The sequence below is a fragment of the Argopecten irradians genome, chromosome 15 (assembly GCF_041381155.1).
Source record: "Argopecten irradians isolate NY chromosome 15, Ai_NY, whole genome shotgun sequence".
Lineage (NCBI taxonomy): Eukaryota > Metazoa > Mollusca > Bivalvia > Pectinida > Pectinidae > Argopecten > Argopecten irradians.
In genome coordinates, this window is record NC_091148.1 from 23,683,148 (window position 1) to 23,705,472 (window position 22,325).

At 35.3% G+C, this 22,325-nt stretch overlaps 2 protein-coding genes across 2 annotated transcripts; both read right to left on the minus strand.

The window, feature by feature from the left end:
* Positions 1 to 1,232: 1,232 nt before the first annotated feature.
* LOC138308690 (serine-rich adhesin for platelets-like) lies at positions 1,233 to 4,397 on the minus strand. The gene is made up of 2 exons (XM_069249722.1): positions 3,094 to 4,397; positions 1,233 to 1,329 (listed from the first exon to the last, which is right to left on the minus strand). The coding sequence occupies exons 1-2, from the start codon at positions 4,395 to 4,397 to the stop codon at positions 1,233 to 1,235; spliced, it is 1,401 nt and encodes a 466-aa protein (XP_069105823.1).
* A 1,712-nt stretch (positions 4,398 to 6,109) lies between these two features.
* LOC138309672 (chymotrypsin-1-like) lies at positions 6,110 to 21,336 on the minus strand. The gene is made up of 7 exons (XM_069250885.1): positions 21,032 to 21,336; positions 20,005 to 20,060; positions 19,671 to 19,819; positions 18,957 to 19,044; positions 18,002 to 18,182; positions 9,147 to 9,283; positions 6,110 to 6,562 (listed from the first exon to the last, which is right to left on the minus strand). The coding sequence occupies exons 1-7, from the start codon at positions 21,069 to 21,071 to the stop codon at positions 6,404 to 6,406; spliced, it is 810 nt and encodes a 269-aa protein (XP_069106986.1). The 5' UTR covers positions 21,072 to 21,336; the 3' UTR covers positions 6,110 to 6,403.
* Positions 21,337 to 22,325: the final 989 nt, after the last annotated feature.

A 22,325-nucleotide genomic window follows, 5' to 3' on the forward strand; every position in this document is an offset into this window, starting at 1 on the left:
ATAAGGTTTGTTGGTTTGTTTGATTAGATTAACGTCCCATTAACAGCCAAGGTCATGTAAGGTTTGTGTTGTTTGTTTGATTAGATTAACGTCCCATTAACAGCCAAGGTCATATAAGGTTTGTTGGTTTGTTTGATTAGATTAACGTCCCATTACCAGCCAAGGTCATATAAGGTTTGTTTGTTTGTTTGATTAGATTAACGTCCCATTAACAGCCAAGGTCATATAAGGTTTGTTTGTTTGTTTGTTTGATTAGATTAACGTCCCATTAACAGCCAAGGTCATGTAAGGTTTGTTTGTTTGTTTGATTAGATTAACGTCCCATTACCAGCCAAGGTCATATAAGGTTTGTTTGTTTGTTTGATTAGATTAACGTCCCTTTAACAGCCAAGGTCATGTAAGGTTTGTTTGTTTGTTTGATTAGATTAACGTCCCTTTAACAGCCAAGGTCATATAAGGTTTGTTTGTTTGTTTGATTAGATTAACGTCCCTTTAACAGCCAAGGTCATATAAGGTTTGTTTGTTTGTTTGATTAGATTAACGTCCCATTAACAGCCAAGGTCATATAAGGTTTGTTTGTTTGTTTGATTAGATTAACGTCCCATTAACAGCCAAGGTCATATAAGGTTTGTTTGTTTGTTTGATTAGATTAACGTCCCATTAACAGCCAAGGTCATATAAGGTTTGTTTGTTTGATTAGATAAACGTCCCATTACCTGCCAAGGTCATGTAAGGTTTGTTTGTTTGTTTGGACGGCCTATTACCTGCCATGTGCCTCCAAGGGCCTCCCATGTATGCAGTGTGTAGCGTGTGTGAAGTGCGAGGTACGTGCCCGGGGACACTGTGGTATGTGCGTGTTGTGTCTTCTTTGCCCTTTTTATAGTGCTATATCACTGAAGTATGTCGCCAAAGACACCAAGCAACACACCTCACCTAGTTCTGTACACACATACAAAACGGAACGTATTACATTGTAATTAAGTATTGTGTGCAATTCATTTTTTTCTTAAATTATGCCATCTCGAAAGCAACGTCCGGACAGACAGACAATCGGTTTTACAGGCAGGGGGCTAATAACAAAAGTGATACATTGTGGTAACGAGTATATTGTTTAGTCACTAAGCAATGCTCTGTTGGATAATTTAAGACCAATCCCAATTACTCCACGTTTCATTATACGTTTTTTTATTACTAGAGCGCATAATATAATTCCTGGTCCAAAGCACGTGAAGTCATGGCTGGACTTCAAAAAGAAATCCCCGAAGTTCCTGTAGTATGTTGATCTGTTGAGAACACGAAACAAGTTTGTCTTTAATAAGTTCTGAAGATCTGAAATTTCACTCAAAAGGACATGAAACAAGTTTGTTTTTGATAAGTTCTGAAGATCTGAAATTCCATTCAAAAGGACATGAAACAAGTTTGTCTTTGATAAATTCTGAAGATCTGAAATTTCATTCAAAAGGACACGAAACATGTTTTTCTTTGATAAGTTCTGAAGATGTAAAATTTCTCTCAAAAGGACATGAAACAAGTTTGTCTTTGATAAGTTCTGAAGATCTGAAATTTCACTCTAAAGGACATGAAACGGGTTTGTCTTTGATAGGTTCTGAAGATGTTAAAATTTCACTCTAAAGGACATGAAACAGGTTTGTCTTTGATAGGTTCTGAAGATGTTAAAATTTCACTCTAAAGGACATGAAACAGGTTTTTCTTTGATAAGTTCTGAAGATTAAAATTTCTCTCAAAGGACATGAAACAAGTTTGTCTTTGATAAGTTCTGAAGATCTGAAATTTCACTCTAAAGGACATGAAACAGTTTGTCTTTGATAGGTTCTGAAGATCTGAAATTTCACTCTAAAGGACATGAAACAAGTTTGTCTTTGATAGGTTCTGAAGATGTTAAAATTTCCTCTAAAGGACATGAAACAAATTTGCCTTGATAGGTTCTGAAGATCTGAAATTCATTCAAAAGGACACGAAACATGTTTTTCTTTGATAAGTTCTGAAGATGTAAAATTTCTCTCAAAAGGACATGAAACAAGTTTGTCTTTGATAAGTTCTGAAGATCTGAAATTCCATTCAAAAGGACATGAAACAAGTTTGTCTTTGATAAGTTCTGAAGATGTTGAAATTTCACTCTAAAGGACATGAAACAGGTTTGTCTTTGATAGGTTCTGAAGATGTTAAAATTTCACTCTAAAGGACATGAAACAGGTTTGTCTTTGATAGGTTCTGAAGATGTTAAAATTTCACTCTAAAGGACATGAAACAGGTTTGTCTTTGATAGGTTCTGAAGATGTTAAAATTTCACTCTAAAGGACATGAAACAAGTTTGTCTTTGATAGGTTCTTAAGATCTGAAATTTCACTCAAAAGGACATGAAACAAGTTTGCCTTTGATAGGTTCTGAAGATCTGAATTTCACTCAAATGCTTTTATAAAGGTTGACCAGCAAATAGAGAAATTTTGTTACACGAAAAGTGTAAAATAAGAGCTTGGCAATTTCAGGAAGATCTAATACACTGTCAGCCAAAAGTTATGTTACGTATGTTAAAATTTGCTGACAATTTATCTCAAAGAAAATTCTCTAAAATGCAAATAATGAATTAGAGAAGGTAAATAAGTTGATAAATAATATAAAATGGTGCTGTAATAACAAGGTTTACATATTTCCGTACTTTATGTATATTTATAAAAATGCACGTGTAACTTTTGCCCTGCAGGTAGGGCGTAAGAATTGTACCTGCTGCCCCTATTGCATGATTGTAAAAGGCCACTAAATTAAGGATCTTATCTTTTCTTTATTCCTAAATTACTTTGTTTCCTGATACCTCCCTTGGCACCGCCTCACTTTTGGCCTTGAGTTGAGCGTTCGCCCCTGTGAGAAAGGCTCTCTGTTCTGTCCCCTGGCCGAGACACACCCAAAGTCTAAAAAAAGTGGTAGTTTCTGCTCCTGCATAGCGCTCAGCATATATGGAGTGGGACGACTGGTTCGCTCATTGTCAGTATAATGTGACCGGGTGGGGTGTGTTGCTTGGTGTCTTCGGCGGCGCAGCTTTCGTTGTTGTAGATACTTTCGTTGTTGTGTAGATACTTTCGTTGTTGTGTAGATACTTTCGTTGTTGTGTAGATACGTTCGTTGTTGTGTAGACACTTTCGTTGTTGTGTAGATACTTTCGTTGTTGTGTAGATACTTTCGTTGTTGTGTAGATACTTTCGTTGTTGTGTAGATACTTTCGTTGTTGTGTAGATACTTTCGTTGTTGTGTAGATACTTTCGTTGTTGTGTAGATACTTTCGTTGTTGTGTAGATACTTTCGTTGTTGTGTAGATACTTTCGTTGTTGTGTAGATACTTTCGTTGTTGTGTAGATACTTTCGTTTGTTGTGTAGATACTTTCGTTGTTGTGTAGATACTTTCGTTGTTGTGTAGATACTTTCGTTTGTTGTGTAGATACTTTCGTTTTTGTGTAGATACTTTCGTTGTTGTGTAGATACTTTCGTTGTTGTGTAGATACTTTCGTTGTTGTGTAGATACTTTCGTTGTTGTGTAGATACTTTCGTTGTTGTGTAGATACTTTCGTTGTTGTGTAGATACTTTCGTTGTTGTGTAGATACTTTCGTTGTTGTGTAGATACTTTCGTTGTTGCGTAGATACTTTCGTTTTTGTGTAGATACTTTCGTTGTTGTGTAGATACTTTCGTTGTTGTGTAGATACTTTCGTTGTTGTGTAGATACTTTCGTTGTTGTGTAGATACTTTCGTTGTTGTGTAGATACTTTCGTTGTTGTGTAGATACTTTCGTTGTTGTGTAGATACTTTCGTTGTTGTGTAGATACTTTCGTTGTTGTGTAGATACTTTCGTTGTTGTGTAGATACTTTCGTTGTTGTGTAAATACTTTCGTTGTTGTGTAGATACTTTCGTTGTTGTGTAGATACTTTCGTTGTTGTGTAGATACTTTCGTTGTTGTGTAGATACTTTCGTTGTTGTGTAGATACTTTCGTTGTTGTGTAGATACTTTCGTTGTTGTGTAGATACTTTCGTTGTTGTGTAGATACTTTCGTTTGTGTGTAGATACTTTCGTTGTTGTGTAGATACTTTCGTTGTTGTGTAGATACTTTCGTTGTTGTGTAGATACTTTCGTTGTTGTGTAGATACTTTCGTTGTTGTGTAGATACTTTCGTTGTTGTGTAGATATTTTCGCTGTTGTGTAGATACTTTCGTTGTAGTGTAGATACTTTCGTTGTTGCGTAGATACTTTCGTTGTTGCGTAGATACTTTCGTTTTTGGGTAGATACTTTCGTTGTTGTGTAGATTCTTTCGTTGTGGTGTAGATACTTTCGTTGTTGTGAAGACACTTTCGTTGTTTCGGTGGTGCTGCTATATTGTATTGTCACCATTGCTCCAACATGGCTATTTATATCCACGAATATTTCTATCTTCACTTTCTTTAAAGATGCTCCACCGCCGACAGAGCATGAATGATATTTATTATTTGAACAATAATTGGTGTTTACTCCTGTATAAATGTGCCTAATTAACACAAAAAATAACATAAAATAATTTATTCCGCTTTTGGTGCATGCGCAACCATTACTTCATTCCATATAGGATATAGTGCTACGGAATTTTTTCGGGATGCAATTAATTATTTTTATATTTATAATTTGAAGTAAAATTAGAAGCTCAAACTTTTCAATGGTAGTAATGGTGTAAAGTAAGTAACTTTTGTAACTGAAGAAAAATACTTAATCGTCTGCTACCGTTTTTGATAGTGAAAAAATGCCATTTGTCAGCGGTGGAGCATCTTTAAAGATGCTCCACCGCCGACAGAGCATAAATGATATTCATCATTTGAACAATAATTGGTATTTAATCGTGTATAAATATGTCTAGTTAACACAAAAATAACATAAAATAATGAATTTTACCTTTGGTATATGCGTAAATAGTGATTCATTCCTTATAGGATATAGTTCCACGGATTTTTTTCGGATTGTAATTACTTATTTTTCATACATTTTTCACTTAAAGAAAAATCAGAAGCTCAAACTTTTCAAAGGTGGTAATGGTGTAAAGCAAGTAACTTTTGTAACTGAAGAAAAATACTAAATCGTCTGCTCCTGCTTTTGATAGTGAAAAATACCATTTGTCAGCGGTGGAGCATCTTTAAGTTATATGTGTCGTAACTGAGCGAACATTTTCACATGCCATCTGGCCATCACATTTGATGAATAATGCTGTGAAAGTCATTCAAAGGAAAAGACAGACATGTTTGATGCCTAATAAACATTAGTTACAATACAGAATTTTACACTCCAACATTCTTTGTTTTTATGCCTTATGTGTGTTTATATGGAAATACATCTGCAGAGAGAACTAATAACTAAAAATACTGTAAAATTTTGAAAAGGAATTGTAGACCACCGCTGAGCTTCATGGTCTGACCATATATTTTCATTTCAATGCACTGTGTATGTAATTTATTTGTGCTTGTAAAATTAAAACCTATGCATTGTAAGCATCGTAATTTTCAAAATTTGGCAATTTTTGGAAGTGAATAAGATATTAAAAGCTCTCACTGATTCATGAAAATGAAAATTACTGCACGTAAATACAGAGATTCCACGAATATTTCATGTTAAACATAAGTCAGATGTTTTTTACAGGGAAAATATCTTGAAGGCCCACTACCTTTCCGAAACTGCTTTTATTTTTCAAAATTAGAATGTAAAACGAGATCGATAATTTTGTAGAGTCGCAAAAGTTATAAACTTACTGTTAATACTACACTTATCATCAACTTATAAATAAAACATTAATTTTAATAACGCGGGTCGTCTTATGTTTCCCGCCGTCGTCCTAAATACCACGCGGTAGTTGACTATCACTGCACGAGACGGCAGACCAGCGAAATGTCTGTCCACAATTATCATATATCACGCGGGAAATCTTACGTTGGTGTTGTAATATCACCTTAGGCCATCGATATATTTTTCTAATGTTATTAATGTGTTTAAAAAACCTATTATGTTTTTCTCCGGAAAGGTAGTGGGTATAAGGTATATTTAAAGAAATATACAATTCCACAGATTTTTCAAATTATTTTGTTGTTTTTTTGTGTTTTTTTCCCTTAAAATAAATACGTAATGTCAATGTCTCTATTGTGACGTCACGATAACATTGGTGTCTCTAGTTTTGTTTCATAAAGGTATCCCACCACACTATTTCGTCGCCTTCAAGATTCGGAAGCTAGCAATGTTATTGGCCAATTCGAAAGGTCACCAGAACGTGACCCCAAACGGGATGTTGTCAGATCCTCTATGAATCAGATTACCAACAACATAAACAAAAGGTACAAAACATTATATTGTAAACCATCTTTAATCCCGAAATGGCATCGTGGTCAGTGTAATGGTAACTTCCATAGTTTACTCATTATCCAGTCCCGGTACGGACTGACCCGGGTATATACGTTTGGATATTTCACAGAACAGCTTCTGTGACCCCACGACGTTATACCAACCAGTCTACCATTACAGATCAAAGGTCCACCACTGTCGCCCTACAACGGAGTAATTAAAAACAATAATCAAGTGAACTATACTTGTGAAACTCATCAAGGAAAAGAACCAGAGGTAATATTCTTTATATCACTTAAACATTTTCCCATTTTATCATTATATCACGAACCATAAACATTTTCCCATTTTATCATTATATCACCTAACCCTATCACCTACCCTAAACATTTTCCCATTTTATCATTATATCACCTAACCCTAAACATTTTCCCATTTTATCATTATATCACCAACCCTAAACATTTTCCCATTTTATCATTATATCACCAACCCTAAACATTTTCCCATTTATCATTATATCACCTAACCCTAAACATTTCCCATTTTATCATTATATCACCTAACCCTAAACATTTTCCCATTTTGTCATTACATCACCTAACCCTAAACATTTTCCCATCTTATCCTTATATCACCTAACCCTAAACATTTTCCCATTTTATCATTATATCACCTAACCCTAAACATTTTCCCATTTTATCATTATATCACCTAACCCTAAACATTTTCCCATTTTATCATTATATCACCTAACCCTAAACATTTTCCCATTTTATCATTATATCACCTAACACTAAACATTTTCCCATTTTATCATAACTCCGCCGTAGCCGGTCCCAATCCCGTGTTGAGAAAGTAGGAGGGGAAGGTCTCAAGTCGAGGTTGTAACCTAAATCTTGACTATAAACACCCAACAATCAAAAACCATCTTATCATCGCATCGACTCTTTTATCGTTACATCAATATTGTACACGAGTTTTCTCATGTGTTTTAGCCAAATCTATTTTATCCCATACAATTTTTTATAAAATTGAAATTGATAATCTGTGTTTTTTAGTTTTATTTGTCTATGTGTTATCCTAATCTTTTAGATACAATAATTACTTATCCTCTGTCCTTGAAACTGCTGCATGACTTGTAGTTTGGCCTTAAAAGACGCAATGGGATACAGACATATTTAATGTAGCGCGTTAACGCTACATGCAGAAAATGTCTGTATCCCATTGCATTCATACTACCTTTAACGCAATCAAAACACTGTTCAATCTAAATATTAACATAAATAAGTCTATTTTTACATAATAATAGTTTTGAAATACATTGCTGCTATGGTAATGAAATAAAGGCCACTGATTTGTCAAAATAAGATTGTAGCCTTTGTGGTGTTGGTATTCTTTTTAGTTTAAACATATATTATTTGAAAATCTTGTAATTTTGTTTCGCTCTTTAATCATTTTAATTCAATTTTAAATAGTTTTTATCGACATAAAAGGGAAGGATAATTTAATTTGTTTCTATTGAGTTTGAGTTTGATCTGACGAAAATATATTATTTTATGATTTCTGATATTAAAAAAGAAACTATTTGTTTCACCAAAGAGTATCAAGTTGTTAGGTTTTTTGTACTCTTAGGTAAAGCAATAATAAAAATGCACTTCTTTTATAGTAGATATGTTAACTTATTTTACAAAATTCTATCACTAATTGTTGTTTTATTAATGTACCTGTGGCATGTTTTTAAAATGGTTTAATGTGTGGACAAAATTGATAGCATGCCATATATTTTGGAGCAAACCCAATACCCTTAGTCTTCATCCTGTCAATCATTAGATTGGTTTTTCTTGAAAAATCACTTTGTAGTTCAAATTCTTAGTAAATATCATTATAAATGGGGATGAAATAAAGAATGAAGTATCTTTCAGCAACAAAAATATTAAAAGTATATATATATATATGTTCAAAGTGATACAATTAAGGGGTCCCCTTGCCGCATACTTGTTAGTATGTTTTGTTAGAAATTATCATTTTAGGCCCTTTATGACTTTTATAAAATACAAAATAAATTCTAGACCTGTTACACTGCAGGATTTGAAAAAAAAAAATCGGTGATTGCCCAAAATTGATTTTTGAAATGCGAAATGATGCATTCGACCATTTGTAATCATGGCTATGATATACTGTACTCGATATAACAATCCATATTATTATTTCAACTTTTTACATTAATTTTATTAGTTTGTAGTAGAATGTAAACTTAATGTATGTCATGACGGCTAGGATAGTCTTCATTAAGTAACTGATAAGTCATGTTTCTTTACTACAAATATATATATTACACATATAAATATATATGTTAATTGAATAAAGCATAGCAATAATCTCAATATAATATTGAAGTACTTATGGAAAAAGTTCACAAATAATATTACTGAAAGAATTACAGTTTTTTTTCGCATAATATATGGAAATAATGTGACTTGACACTTTAAGATGTTAAACCAGCCTATAAAACTACTCAAAAGACAATGGAAAATAGTCCTTATAACCAAGTGGTCTTTATCCACAGGTTTAATTGTGTTGAAATGGGCCATTTTGGATCATACCGCTAAGAAAATATTCTTATTACTGGTAAGAAGGTGGTCTTTTTACAGATATGATCGCTAAGGTTAACTGTAAACAAAGCTTAATGATAAAAGGACGACCAATTCTAGAAAGACATGAGCCGCTATATGGGTGCAAAATAATTACAAAACCATTCACCTTCAGCCGGAAAAAAAACCTTACCATACAAGCTCCGTTACTCCTTGTATATACACAAATGTTGTCGAACCCGAGTGTTTTCCCCCAAAAGTTTCTGCTGCAAGTGTCCTTATCTAATAACGCTGTCTGTGCGACCTGAAGTTGATCCGTAGGAACCACATCTATTGGAGTACATAAAATATAAAAACAAAAAGCCCAATGGACTTAAAGGTCTGACTACCTTAGTGAATCTATTGGAGTACAATAACGTATAATAAAAAAACCTTGGTTTTGAATCAAATCACTGCTACAGAGAATGGAATTCGGCTTAGTCGTTTTAATTAACATTAATCCCGTACTTTTGTCATTATACCACGGAAAAGGACTACAGACAAATTGAATAATGCGCATTAGGGCATCATGAAAGTTTCTCTGCTTGATTAAAGGTACTTACGAATTCCATATCAATATTAACTTTTATTAAAACAAAATTCATTCTGTGCCATGCATTAGATTAAAAAATATTTAAAATCGAAAGTACATAATATTTGTTCATACGACTGAACAATCTACGGAACATTTTGTCGTAATATTTGATGACGTCACGTTGTTGGAGCAATTGAAAAGATATTGATAAAGGGAAATTCGACAATATTTTGTCCATAATGTTGGAATTACTTTTTACTCACATTATCGATTTTATTATATACAGTACACATTTGTTAATAAATCATGTGACCCTATGAAGACTCATTGGGCTCTCATGTGGTCATGTCATCCTCCTGAATTTAGTTTAAAATCGTGATTTTTTGGCTAGACTTCGACTCGTTGCGAGATGATACCATTTGCGTACCTAATTTTCGTGGTCCAATCTTTTTGCGATTTGGACCTTAAACTATAAGACTGAATTTTTGCGAATCAAAATTTGGCTTAAAGTATTTAAAATGTAATTCAACCGATTCGTAACATTTCATGGATCAAAATTTCGCGACTAAGACGATAGCCTGTGAAATCGCGAAGATATCTCCGCAAAATAACCGTCTATACGGTAAACTTAAGTGAAATTGTATAGTAAACAGGAGATAGAAACTTGAGAAGATTCTATTGACTCCCAATAACGTTATTTTCACGCCTGGAACACTCTGAACGCTGATTTGTTGTTTATTTGTCTAGTTGTACGCCCTATCAACAGTCAGGGTCATGTAAGGACGAGTCAGGTTTGATGGTGGAGTAAAAGCGGATCATCCTTAAAATGACCACCGACCAGCGGTCAGTACTTGGCAACTGCCCAACATGGGATTCGAACTCGCGACCCAAAAGTGGAGGGCTTGTGGTAATATGTCCGAACATTTTTTTTTACAGTACAAATATTTTATATCTCCAGATGTAGAGTGATGTGTATATATATATGTGTGTGTGTGTGGCATCGCTACAAATATATATAAACAACTTTGTTTTGATGGAGCTGCCAGGTTTGGGGCGCCCTGTGGTCAACTCCTCGAACAATATTGTCCTCATACAGAAGTGGTCTCGCACAGCATACACAAATATAATTTTGACCTTATTTTTTTCTTGTGATTCCATATTTTTTGAAGGATTACAGTTAAATCTTGAAAGGATAAATGAAACAATTATAATTTAAGGGACATAACTTTTTGAAATGTTAAAAACAGCTGTGTAAGAAAATTGCATGTGTGTATGTAATATTCTGCTAGCATAATGATTTGGAATTTTGGTTCCATGTTTGTAGTAGAGAGAATGACGTATTTATGTAAATAAACAAAAAGACACTCTCACATACACATACATGTATAAAGAACTATAGAAAATACACTAACAAACCAAATAGGACTCAAATCATACATATTGAGTACTTATTTATAATAAACATAAAACATCAGAGGTAAACAATATCCGGTCTACCCGAAGACTTGTTGTTATCTCAGATAGTAAAGGGAGACAACTTCGTAATCAAGTTAACTATAGGAACAACACCGAAAAATCTATTGAATGGCATGTGTATCCCGGTAAGGGAACAAGATTTCTAATTAATCATATTATTGAGAATCTGGATTATATTCTGTCTCGTGGCCCTGTGTTAATTGCACTTTGGTGTGGAACATGTGATCTAACCAGAAAAACCGCTAATGTGTTGGATATTAATACTGGAGTCTCGCCCTCTGACATTCTTGAGCAACTAAATCGGCTTACTCCTTTGAAACAAAAGCATGGAGACAAACTGTCAATTGTTATATTAGAGTGTCCATATTACTCCATAACCCTATGGAACAAATCCAAGGGGCACCAGGATGGAACACAGTTTATAAACAGTACTAATACCCTGCAGCTGGAAATTGATGAACTAAACAATGGAATTCGCGTTCTCAATACTGGACTGGGAACACTTGCACCTAAATTCAACGAGGATCTAACAACTACTAGGAAAAGCAATAAGAGTCGTGTTACCAAACGTATCTCGTACAGCTTACTATATGATGGTATTCATCCAGGGGAGACATTAGCTAAACACTGGCTACGCAAAGTTGTAATAAAACTTATCAAGGAGCAATGTCAGTAATAAGCATAAATTCAAATATGGATGACGAAAGTGAGTGTACAGAGAGACTGGATAACAGTGAATCTACACAAAACAAAAGGAAGATGGGGTCTTAATGACACTAACAATTTTTGTGCTAAATGTGATCTTCCCCTGAACACAAACACTAAACATCTAGAGTGTAAGAACTGCATGCAAAATTTTTGTCAACAGTGTACCAAAGTACCAGACGAAGTCTACCAACACATGGTAAACAGTGTATCAACAGGAATAGCCTACAAGTGCAGAACCTGTACCCGGGTACAGCCCACCCTCGACAAAATTGATAAGTCAATTAAGGAACTATACGTGTCCAACGAAAAGAGAATTACTGGTATCGATACACGAATAACCAAGTTGGAAATGGACACTAAACTCACCATTCAAAGAGAGATTAGTCAGACTAAATCTACCATTGAAACCACTATGAAAACCAATGTAACCGAATTAGTGGATAACAGGATGAAAGAACTTGAGGAAAGGAAAAGCAAAGAATTTAATCTTATATTGTTTAATGTTCCTGAACCATCCAACGAAGAAAGTCCACAATCAAGGAAGACAGAGGATGAGGATCAAATCCGACATATATGTCTAGCCTTAGGGGTCGAGGAATTAAATAAAGCCGCAATATACAGAATGGGAAAACCAAAAAATAACTACATCATGCCTACTATCCTAGTGATGAAAGATAAGAAACAAAGAAAACATCTCCTCCAGAAGGCGCATACAATCAAAGACACACTACAAGGACCCTTTAGGAAAGTGATCCTAACCAGGGACCTAACAAGAGAACAGAGGCAAGAAAGAAAGAACGAAAGAAAGGATAAAAGGCCAACTCCACCTATTCCAACTATACCAAGGGAACCAGAAAATGATCACACTGTCTTATTGGCAACAGTAAGGGAAGGTAACCTGATGCGTGGGGAATGCTCCGCCACAGGCCCATCCCGATCCATGCCAAACCCAAAGACAGGTTCAAAAGGACCACAAAACATGTCATTGTCGAACATTCCCAGTCATTCTGCTGCCCCTGGTGCTACTTGTACCAATTTTTTTGAACCAACCATGATGAGTACTCAACAAAATCCTCATCGATATCCCAGTAACAGTGGAAATGCCAAATTACCAATAAGTCCAATACTGGCAAGAATGATGAGCGTGGACCCGTCAACAAGTAGCTACTCAGCCTACCACAACACAACTATGTATGACGACAACGAACAAACCCTGATCTACAACAACACACATGTTGATAGTGAAAATTTAGAGATGACAGCAATGTCTCCTCCTGACAATAGGGAGGAAACAGACTAGGAGACAAGTTTTATCAGTTTTAACAATGAAATAACAGCCCCTGAAACAATTCAAAACATCAAAATTTACTACTCAAATGTGGATACTCTAACCACTGCCAAAAACTTGAATTGGAAAACCTCATTTCTAGAGAAAAACCTGGAATCATATGCCTGACTGAAATCTTCCCAAAGTTTACAACGTTACCTATCGACACAGCTTTGTACAACATTGACGGGTACACGTCATACCTCGGAAGTAGTGAATCGCGGGGAACCATTATTTATATTACTAATAATCTGAATGCAGAACAAATTAAGGAACACCATTGTCTAGATTATGTCAAATGTGAGATCAAGCTACAAAACAGAGACATCCTTCATATATGTTGTATCTATTAGGAGCCCGAATAGCACTGAAGAAAACAACATGCTTCTGAACAGAATTATTGATGGGATAGACAACAACAAGCCAACCCATATACTGCTGTTAGGAGATTTTAATTACAAGGAAATTAATTGGGAACTTCAAATATCAATGGCAGGTCCGAACAACCCCGCAAGTAAATTTCTTGAAACTATTAGGAACAAATTCCTGCATCAACATCTAAGACAACCAACAAGACTTCGGGAGAACCAAATCCCATCGCTACTAGACTTAATATTCACAAATGAGGAGGAAATGATAGAAGACATCGCGTACCTAGATAGTATTGGCAAAAGCGACCATGTGGGTATCATATTTAAAATGATCTGCTACACCAATCCGGTAAACAAAAACATCAATGTGAGGAAGCTAAATTTCCAGAGAGGAGACTACGAAGCTATCAAGGAAGATTTGTACACCATTGACTGTGACTTCCTAAACAATATAGATGGTATTGAGAACGCCTGGACGTACTTTACTGAACATCTCCAAACCATTATAGAAAAACATATACCAGTGAGTAGGGTACAACACTCCAGTCGACCACACAATCCAGAAATTGACAAGGAAGCTCGTGCAGCAATAGCATTGAAAAGACGAAAATGGTACAAATACCTTAATAGCAAGACTCCTGAGAACTTCCAAAGCTACCAAGCAGCCCGTAACAATGCAACAAAAATCATTAGAAAATCAAAATATAAGTACGAAGAGGATTTATCTCTGAAAATCAAAACAAATCCGAAACTTTTTTGGTCCCGAGTCCGATCCAAAACCAAGACTAAATCAACGATAGGGGGTATCGAAGCCGGAAACGGAACGATTACAACAAATAACGAAGAAACTGCGAATGTCCTGAACACTTTCTTTGCCAGTGTCTTCGTTAATGACGGGGATCTACCATTGCCAGTGGTTATTCCAAGACAAGTCAACAGTCTACTGACGGATATCTACATAAGCGAAGAAACTGTCTTCAAAGCAATTAAAAGAATTAACCCCAATAAATCTCCTGGACGAGATAATCTACACCCCAAATTCATTTGTGAAACTGCAAAAAACCTCTATCCATAATTTACAGGAAATCACTCGATGAATCAACATTACCAAAAGATTGGAACAGAGCAATAGTTACACCAATTTTCAAAAAAGGAGCAAAAAAGAAGCCAATAATTACAGGCCCATCAGCCTAACCTCAGTACCATCAAAAATTATGCAGCGAATAATCAGAGATATTCTTCTAGAGCATATGGACAACAACAATCTCTTTACTCCGCACCAACATGGGTTTAGGCCAGGAAGATCCTGCATTACACAACTATTAGAAACACTTGAAGATTGGTATAGTGGACTAGACTCAGGAAGTAACATCGACGTGATATATTTAGACTTTAGTAAAGCGTTTGACAAGGTTTCACACAGATTTCTTATCCACAAATTGAGAAACTACAATATTGGAGGGAAAATTCTAAGTTGGATAACTGCATTCCTGGCCAACAACGTTCAAAGTGTCATGGTCAATGGTCAACTATCGACAGAACTACCCGTCACCAGTGGCGTACCACAAGGGAGTGTGCTGGGACCAATCCTATTCCTAATTTACGTTAACGATATGCCAGATATGTTGGACTGCACAATAAAGCTATTTGCAGATGACACTAAACTATCAGCAAAAATCACATCAGATGATGACCGTTCTAAACTGCAAGAAAATATCAACAAAATGTGTGACTGGACGTCGACATGGTTAATGAGCCTAAACACAGACAAATGTAAATTCTTGGCAATTGGAAACAATCTGGGAAACCACAATTACACCCTCACAACACAAGGCAACACGTCTACTATCTCTCGAGTAACCATGGAAAAGGATCTTGGAGTTACTATAGACAACCAACTCAAATTCACAGCACAATGTAATGCAGCAGCCTTAAAAGCGAATAGGATGTTGGGAAAAGTGTTCCGCACCTTCACCTATATGAGTCCGACCATGTTTATTACTCTATACAAAACATTAATTCGTCCCCATTTGGAGTACGCAACTACAATCTGGTCACCAATGTTGACACGTGATAAAATTGCACTGGAAAACGTACAAAGAAGAGCAACTAAAAGGATACCATCAATTCAAAACTTATCGTATTCAGAGCGTATCAAGAAACTCGGGCTACCAAGTTTAGAATATAGAAGAAACAGGGCAGATGTGATTCAAGTCTACAAGATTTTAAACAAAATAGACATTCTGGATCAAACAATTATGCTCAGAGAACTAACGGGTATAGCAACTAGAGGACACTCAAAAAACTCTTCAAAAAACGATTTAGGCTAAACTCAACCGGAAATTTCTTCAGTAATCGAGTAATTATCCCCCGCGAAACGCGTTTGCGGGGGATATTGATTTGGGCTCTGTCCGTCCGTGCGTCCGTGCGTCCGTCCGTCCGTCCGAGTATCGTTTCCGGGCTATAACTCCTAAACCGTTCAACTTGGCTACACGAAACTTTCTGTACATGTTAGGCTAGTGCTCTAGTTGTGCCTTTTGCTAATGGGAACCTTTCATTTTCGATACTTTTTCTGTTACCATGGAAACTTATTCAAAAATACCATATTATTAAAGTTTCCTTTCTATTCCGGGCTATAACTCGAAAACCGTTCAACTTGGCTACACAAAACTTTCTGTACATGTTAGGCTAGTGCTCTAGTTGTGCCTTTTTCTAATGGGAACCTTCCATTTTCAATACTTTTTCTGTTACCATGGAAACTCATTCAAAAATACCATATTATTAAAGTTTCCTTTCTATTCCGGGCTATAACTCGAAAACCGTTCAACTTGGCTACACGAAACTTTCTGTACATGTTAGACTAGTGCTCTAGTTGTGCCTTTTGCTAATGGGAACCTTTCATTTTCGATACTTTTTCTGTTACCATGGAAACTTATTCAAAAATACCATATTATTAAAGTTTCCTTTCTATTCCGGGCTATAACTCGAAAACCGTTCAATTTGGCTACACGAAACTTTCTGTACATGTTAGGCTAGTGCTCTAGTTGTGCCTTTTGCTAATGGGAATCTTTCATTTTCAATACTTTTTCTGTTACCAAGGAAACTTATTCAAAAAATACCATATTACAGTTTCTATTCTGGGCTATATTATTCAACTCATTTCCAAAAAACTTCTTACGGTAGATAATAATAAGTCACCGTCATGACTGTACTTTGCTTATTGTCAATTTCCCTGTACCCTATTCAGATCATCATATTGTGTGGGGAAAGCTGTCAAGGTTATAGGAGGTAATCTTATATTTATAATTACCTCATAAATTAGGTATCCGAATGCTCCATAAAGTGTTATCCATGTACACCACCAGCTGTCATATTGTTTTTCAGTTTTAGAATACCCATATATTGTTACTTGTGAATTTGGACAATTGCTTTGATGCAGTTCCATCAACATAATGAGATGTAAATTATGCAATGTATATATTTAGATATGTTTGTGTCATAAAAAATATCATATTCATATTACTTAAACATGTTACATCAATTCTGTGTTCTTTTATTCTTTCAAATGTCATGTTACTGGAGAGCGGATATATTGTTGTATGAATTTATTCAAGGACAATACTAAGCTCTGTTCAAATAGTTAAACCTACATGGATGACAATATCAAGATTTAAACTCTTAGTTACAATGAGCTTCATTTATTTTATGTTTGAGCTTTCATACACAACTGGGCGCGGGGGATAATGCCAAGCTTTGCGGCTCCTTGTTAATACATGGAACTCGCTCTCAGAGGAAGTGGTTACATCACCAACGCTTAATTGCTTCAAATCCAGACTGAGCAAATTGTGGGTCAACCACCCAACCAAATTTCGACCAACGTTCTATTAGTAAGTTAGTCAACTGAACTGTGTAGTGGTAGTATGAACTGTTAAACAACCACTAACATTTTAAATGGAGAGGTTATTTTTAACACCCAATAGGGTCACCATGATGTACCGTATACATACAAAATCAATATTACAGGAACTAACGAACGATTATCAAGTGTCAAATACACCTTTTAACGCAACCGGAAGTTTTAAACAAATAGTACGCATATGGGTATAGTACTATACCAGTTGAAGAAAGCATCAAAGTACATCAAACAAGCCCAGAAGCTTACCAAAGATGTCATTTCAGCGATTCAGCGATTCAGCGATCATAAAAATATTGATTGGCATATTTCAATAACTACTAACATATGTGTTTCCAATTAATCCATATTTGATCAAATGTCTCAATTTGACATTCATTCTTAATTGACAGTTTTTTTGTATTTTGTATACAAAGACTCACTCATACTTATGTTTTGTTTGTACTGTCGGCACGTCTTAAGCACTCGGCAACCGCGGCCTATAACGTTTATGTATATTTAAAAGTTTATATCCACATGGAAAGATCTGTCATATTTATCTTATGATATATCTTGACCCCAAACAGACATACGCTTATTGTATTTAGCACTGTGTCACAGTTATCACCTTACCAGAAAAAACTTAAACGGAACATTTTGACTCTTTATCCTTATGTTAATGTATTCTACTTAGGCTTACGGTTATCTTTCAGGATTCTGCCCCATCCAGTGATCTTGCATGCTTGGACAGGATGGAGATTAGATTCATCTTCTAGGATTTTAACAGGTTTTGCCAGATGTCTTGATTCCTTAACTATATTCCGCTTGAACTTTAGTAAAGCTAAGTCGTAGCCATGAGTTGAAGGTTTGTATTTGGGATGCTGTTAAAATATATAAATACTTGTTTTTACAAAACATGGCATAGTGTATTTACACATTCTACTTAGTACCGTCACATATAGAAATATAGAGCATTGCTAGGATCTGATTATTGTAATGTGACGCTACCAAATTTGAACAACTTTGAAGATAATTGTAAAAGTGTTCCTTCGTGGGCTTGAATCATTATTTCATTCTTAACATTCCGCAAATAAATGCTTTTAGTTTTAATTTTATGATTTTATTTTACTTATCAGCAGTTCTTATATTTATAAATACATGTAGAGAGCTTTGAAACATGTCTGGTCCAGCTCTGTGTTTCAGCAGGTTCGAGTATCCAAAATGGAACACCTCCTAAATATTTTGTTTTTTGTTCAGGATATTTATTATTCGTTTAGATTATAATTTTCTAAAATTCTATATCACATATTTTAAAAGTGTTCCATTTGATGTAACGTTCCAATTTGTGTAGCGTTCCAATATATGTAGCGTCACGTAAAATATGATTATATTAGCGTAAATTCGAAAAAGACTACATTATAATTTTTAGCGCGGTTTAAATAGGTGCGATTCCGTTGTCCATTACCGAGAATACTCCTTTTACACAATTTAACACTGTACATGAATTAACACGTCAAAGACAACGCGCAAAGCGCTAAAATCAAGCTACTGCTAAAATCAACCTATTGTAAAAATCAGCATACTGTTATAAGTACGTTTAGAGCATTATATTTTTTCATTTTATGTTTAAAAAAATACTAATAATAATTACTTACGACAATAGCATCGTCCACAGTAATAACATATCCTCCCTTCGAAAGACGACTCGATCCTACTTGAATTGTATACAGACCTTTTCTGGAACTAAAACGACGTGTGACATTGTGAAGATATTAATACGTAAAAGGTTACCGTACATCAAGTAAGATTTAGTTATTGTGATAAAGAGCGGCCGTCCCGTTCTTCTGCTGGATATCACTTGCATTGTTATCAGCAGCAAATGATTTCATATTGATAAAATTCAGAATGATTATGGGTGAACTCTTTGTTCTTTTTATGTGTAAATCTAATTTAAAAAAACACACACACATATATATATACATAAATATTTCGTCTGTGCCCTGTACAGCCTTGGTAATTTATATTTTGTGGTGAGGGGAATAATTAACAAACAAAATGTTTTAATAGCAAAAGTCCAATCCCATATTGTGAAAAAGAAGATGTTTCATTTTATCAACTTAATTCACAGACAATATCATATCACCTCAGATTTATTACATATGGATTAGCATAAATGTATTTTTTATGATATTGTGCTATGATATAAAAATCAATATTATCGTACACTAATTTTCTTTTAATTTTCAAAACATTACGCCATTAAAATAATATCGTTCAATGATGAGCACCGTTATAAACCGTCGAGGTCATATTTTACTTTATGGAGTGGTAAAGTAAATCTTAAGCTAATCAATGATTATTATACGTACTCAAAATCAAGAACACAATGTGCTGCCGTGATGGCTGTCCATGGAGATACGATTACTGCTCCACAAACATGGGACCTGATGACCCGTAGGGAGGCCTGCCATGGATACTGACGAATGTCTGCGGGTTCACCATTTATAATCCTTGAAACCTAAAATATAAAAGTACCAAAATATATCATTGAATCTTGTATTGTGTTTGCTACGACATTGAATAAGTACACGTACATTTGCTTGAGGCGTGGCTACACACTGCCTGGCGATCGAGCAATTTGGTTATAACAGAACAACAATAAGGACACGGTATTACTTTGAGCAGTTGTTAATAGATTTATACCTTCAATCCACTTCGCATATGCCGATTGTTGATTTCATGACTGCCACTTTCACACGCTGCAAAATAAATAACGGGTGTTTTATGTATTGTTGTTACACAGCAAGTGTGAGGTATCGATGACCGGAATGATTGTAAAGTCACACCTTTTCAGACAAAGGAGTGGATCACATGACCTTTTTTATAGTGCTATATCACTGAAGCATTTCGCCGAAGACACCAAGCAGCACACCCCACCCAGTCACATACTGACAACGGGCGAAGCAGTCGTTCTACTCACTGTATACTGAGCGCTAAGCAGGAGCATAAACTGCCACTGGTTTAGGCTTTGGTGTGTCTCACAGGGGCGAACGCTCATCAAAAGTTCAAAAGTGAGGCGGTGTTAAGGGACACGTTAGGAAAAAGGAAGTTAGAAAGGAAGAAGAGAACAAATGAAACCTTAAATTTAGTCGCCTTTTACGATCATGCAATTATGGGCGGCTGGTAGGTGACGGTGTACACATCGTAAAATCGATACGTCACATAAACGGGTTGTGTAATAATTGTCACTACATCAGTGCTCCAGATATTTTTTGAGGGGTGGGTAATTGTGCTCGCACTTTTAACAGAGAGGGGTACAACGTTGACTTCTGTGCGAACCCAAAATTAACCGAGATATTTCGATATGTTATAGGGATATAGCATAAAGTAATCGATGAAAAGTTAGCAATTGTGCAAATATCTATCTGAATCAAGGACACAGATTATGTAGATTTACAAATACTGGAATAAATATGATTTTACTAAATTACTTCTGATTTTATTTTTGATGTAAGCGGTCATACTAATTGGGTTGAGTAATAACAAGTATTGTAGGGGTAGTTTGTACACGTTAATACAATTTTAAAAGGGTAATTGACAGGCTTTAATGGGTATTTTACCTGTGTACGCATCTTAATTGGTGCACTGCTACATTATCCAATTTTTTTATAACATAAACAAAATACTTACTTTACTATCTATGAAGACAAGTCAACATATCATAGCTTACCCACGAAGGTAATCAAACACATAGCTACAAAACGTTTCATGTTGCTGCCAGCATTCGCAAGGGGCGCACAATCCACAAGTGGTATTGGGTATTTCAGTCGATAACCGTTCTTCGCTATCACCTTTGGGTCAAGTTGACGTTGGTCCTAGAATAACCAAATGGGTTTGCGTTAACATAATTTACATAGTACCGGTAATTCTTTTATGTTTACTTGTCAACTACAAGACCCCTTGACAAGATTACTTTTATTGTCAAACGTTAATACTGGTGTAGGACTACACAACAGAACGTCCCACCTTTCCGTTTCGTAACCGACACATACTTCTTCTCCTTCACCCCTGTAGATTTAATATTTCCAGAACCCCTTTCCCTCTCTTCGATCTTTTTCATATCATAATTAATTAACTAATTATGATATATACAAATGTTCGGTTACATATTTAATAAATAATGTATCTTATATTAAAAACCATTATTCCGTTGTATCATGGGGAAATGCGATACAAAATACTAGTATAACCATTGTTTGTATAGCATTACTTTCTACTTGAAACATAAAACCAAACCGTACCCAACCCTTATCACTAAATAGCCATCCCCGACCTCCAGGAGGTACTGTACCAACTTATATTCGTGTTTTCATGTTCAACGACATTTTCACGGCACAGTGGGCCAACGCTATGAAAATGAAAAAACCGACTTAGGGTAACTGCAGTTACTCTAATACGTGATGGCGGCCTGTCGGATTATAGAATATTTTCAGGTATAACCGGCGTAATTTCTTGTAACACTATTAGACAGATATGGAGCGAAAGTACAGAGATCAAATGACGTTGGAATTGGTAATATAAAAGACAGTAAAGTGTAGCGATAAACGTCGTAAGAAATCGGTTTCTCGAATAACGGTACATTGCCCATGACTTTGCGTCGTTCTTCAATAGAATACGAAGTTATTACTTTGTTCAGAGGTGGATATAACGGCAGTAATTGTATAAAAGATATTATACGGCGTAAACTATCATCAGGATGTGACACTTATGATATTTATCAGGCTTCTACATCTGCTGCTGATAAATTAAACTCGCATGGATGCGCTTCATCTGCTGCTAATGAAATTAAACTCGCGTGAATGCGCTTTGTGCCTTGTTGAGTATATAAGTATGAAAAGGTGTTACCATGTGTATTTTAATTAGCTCTACAATTACCAATTGTCGATCATCTAGATATTCAAATAATAATAACTAACTACACCAGAAATGTGGAATTGATCTATAGAAAAAAAACCAATATATAG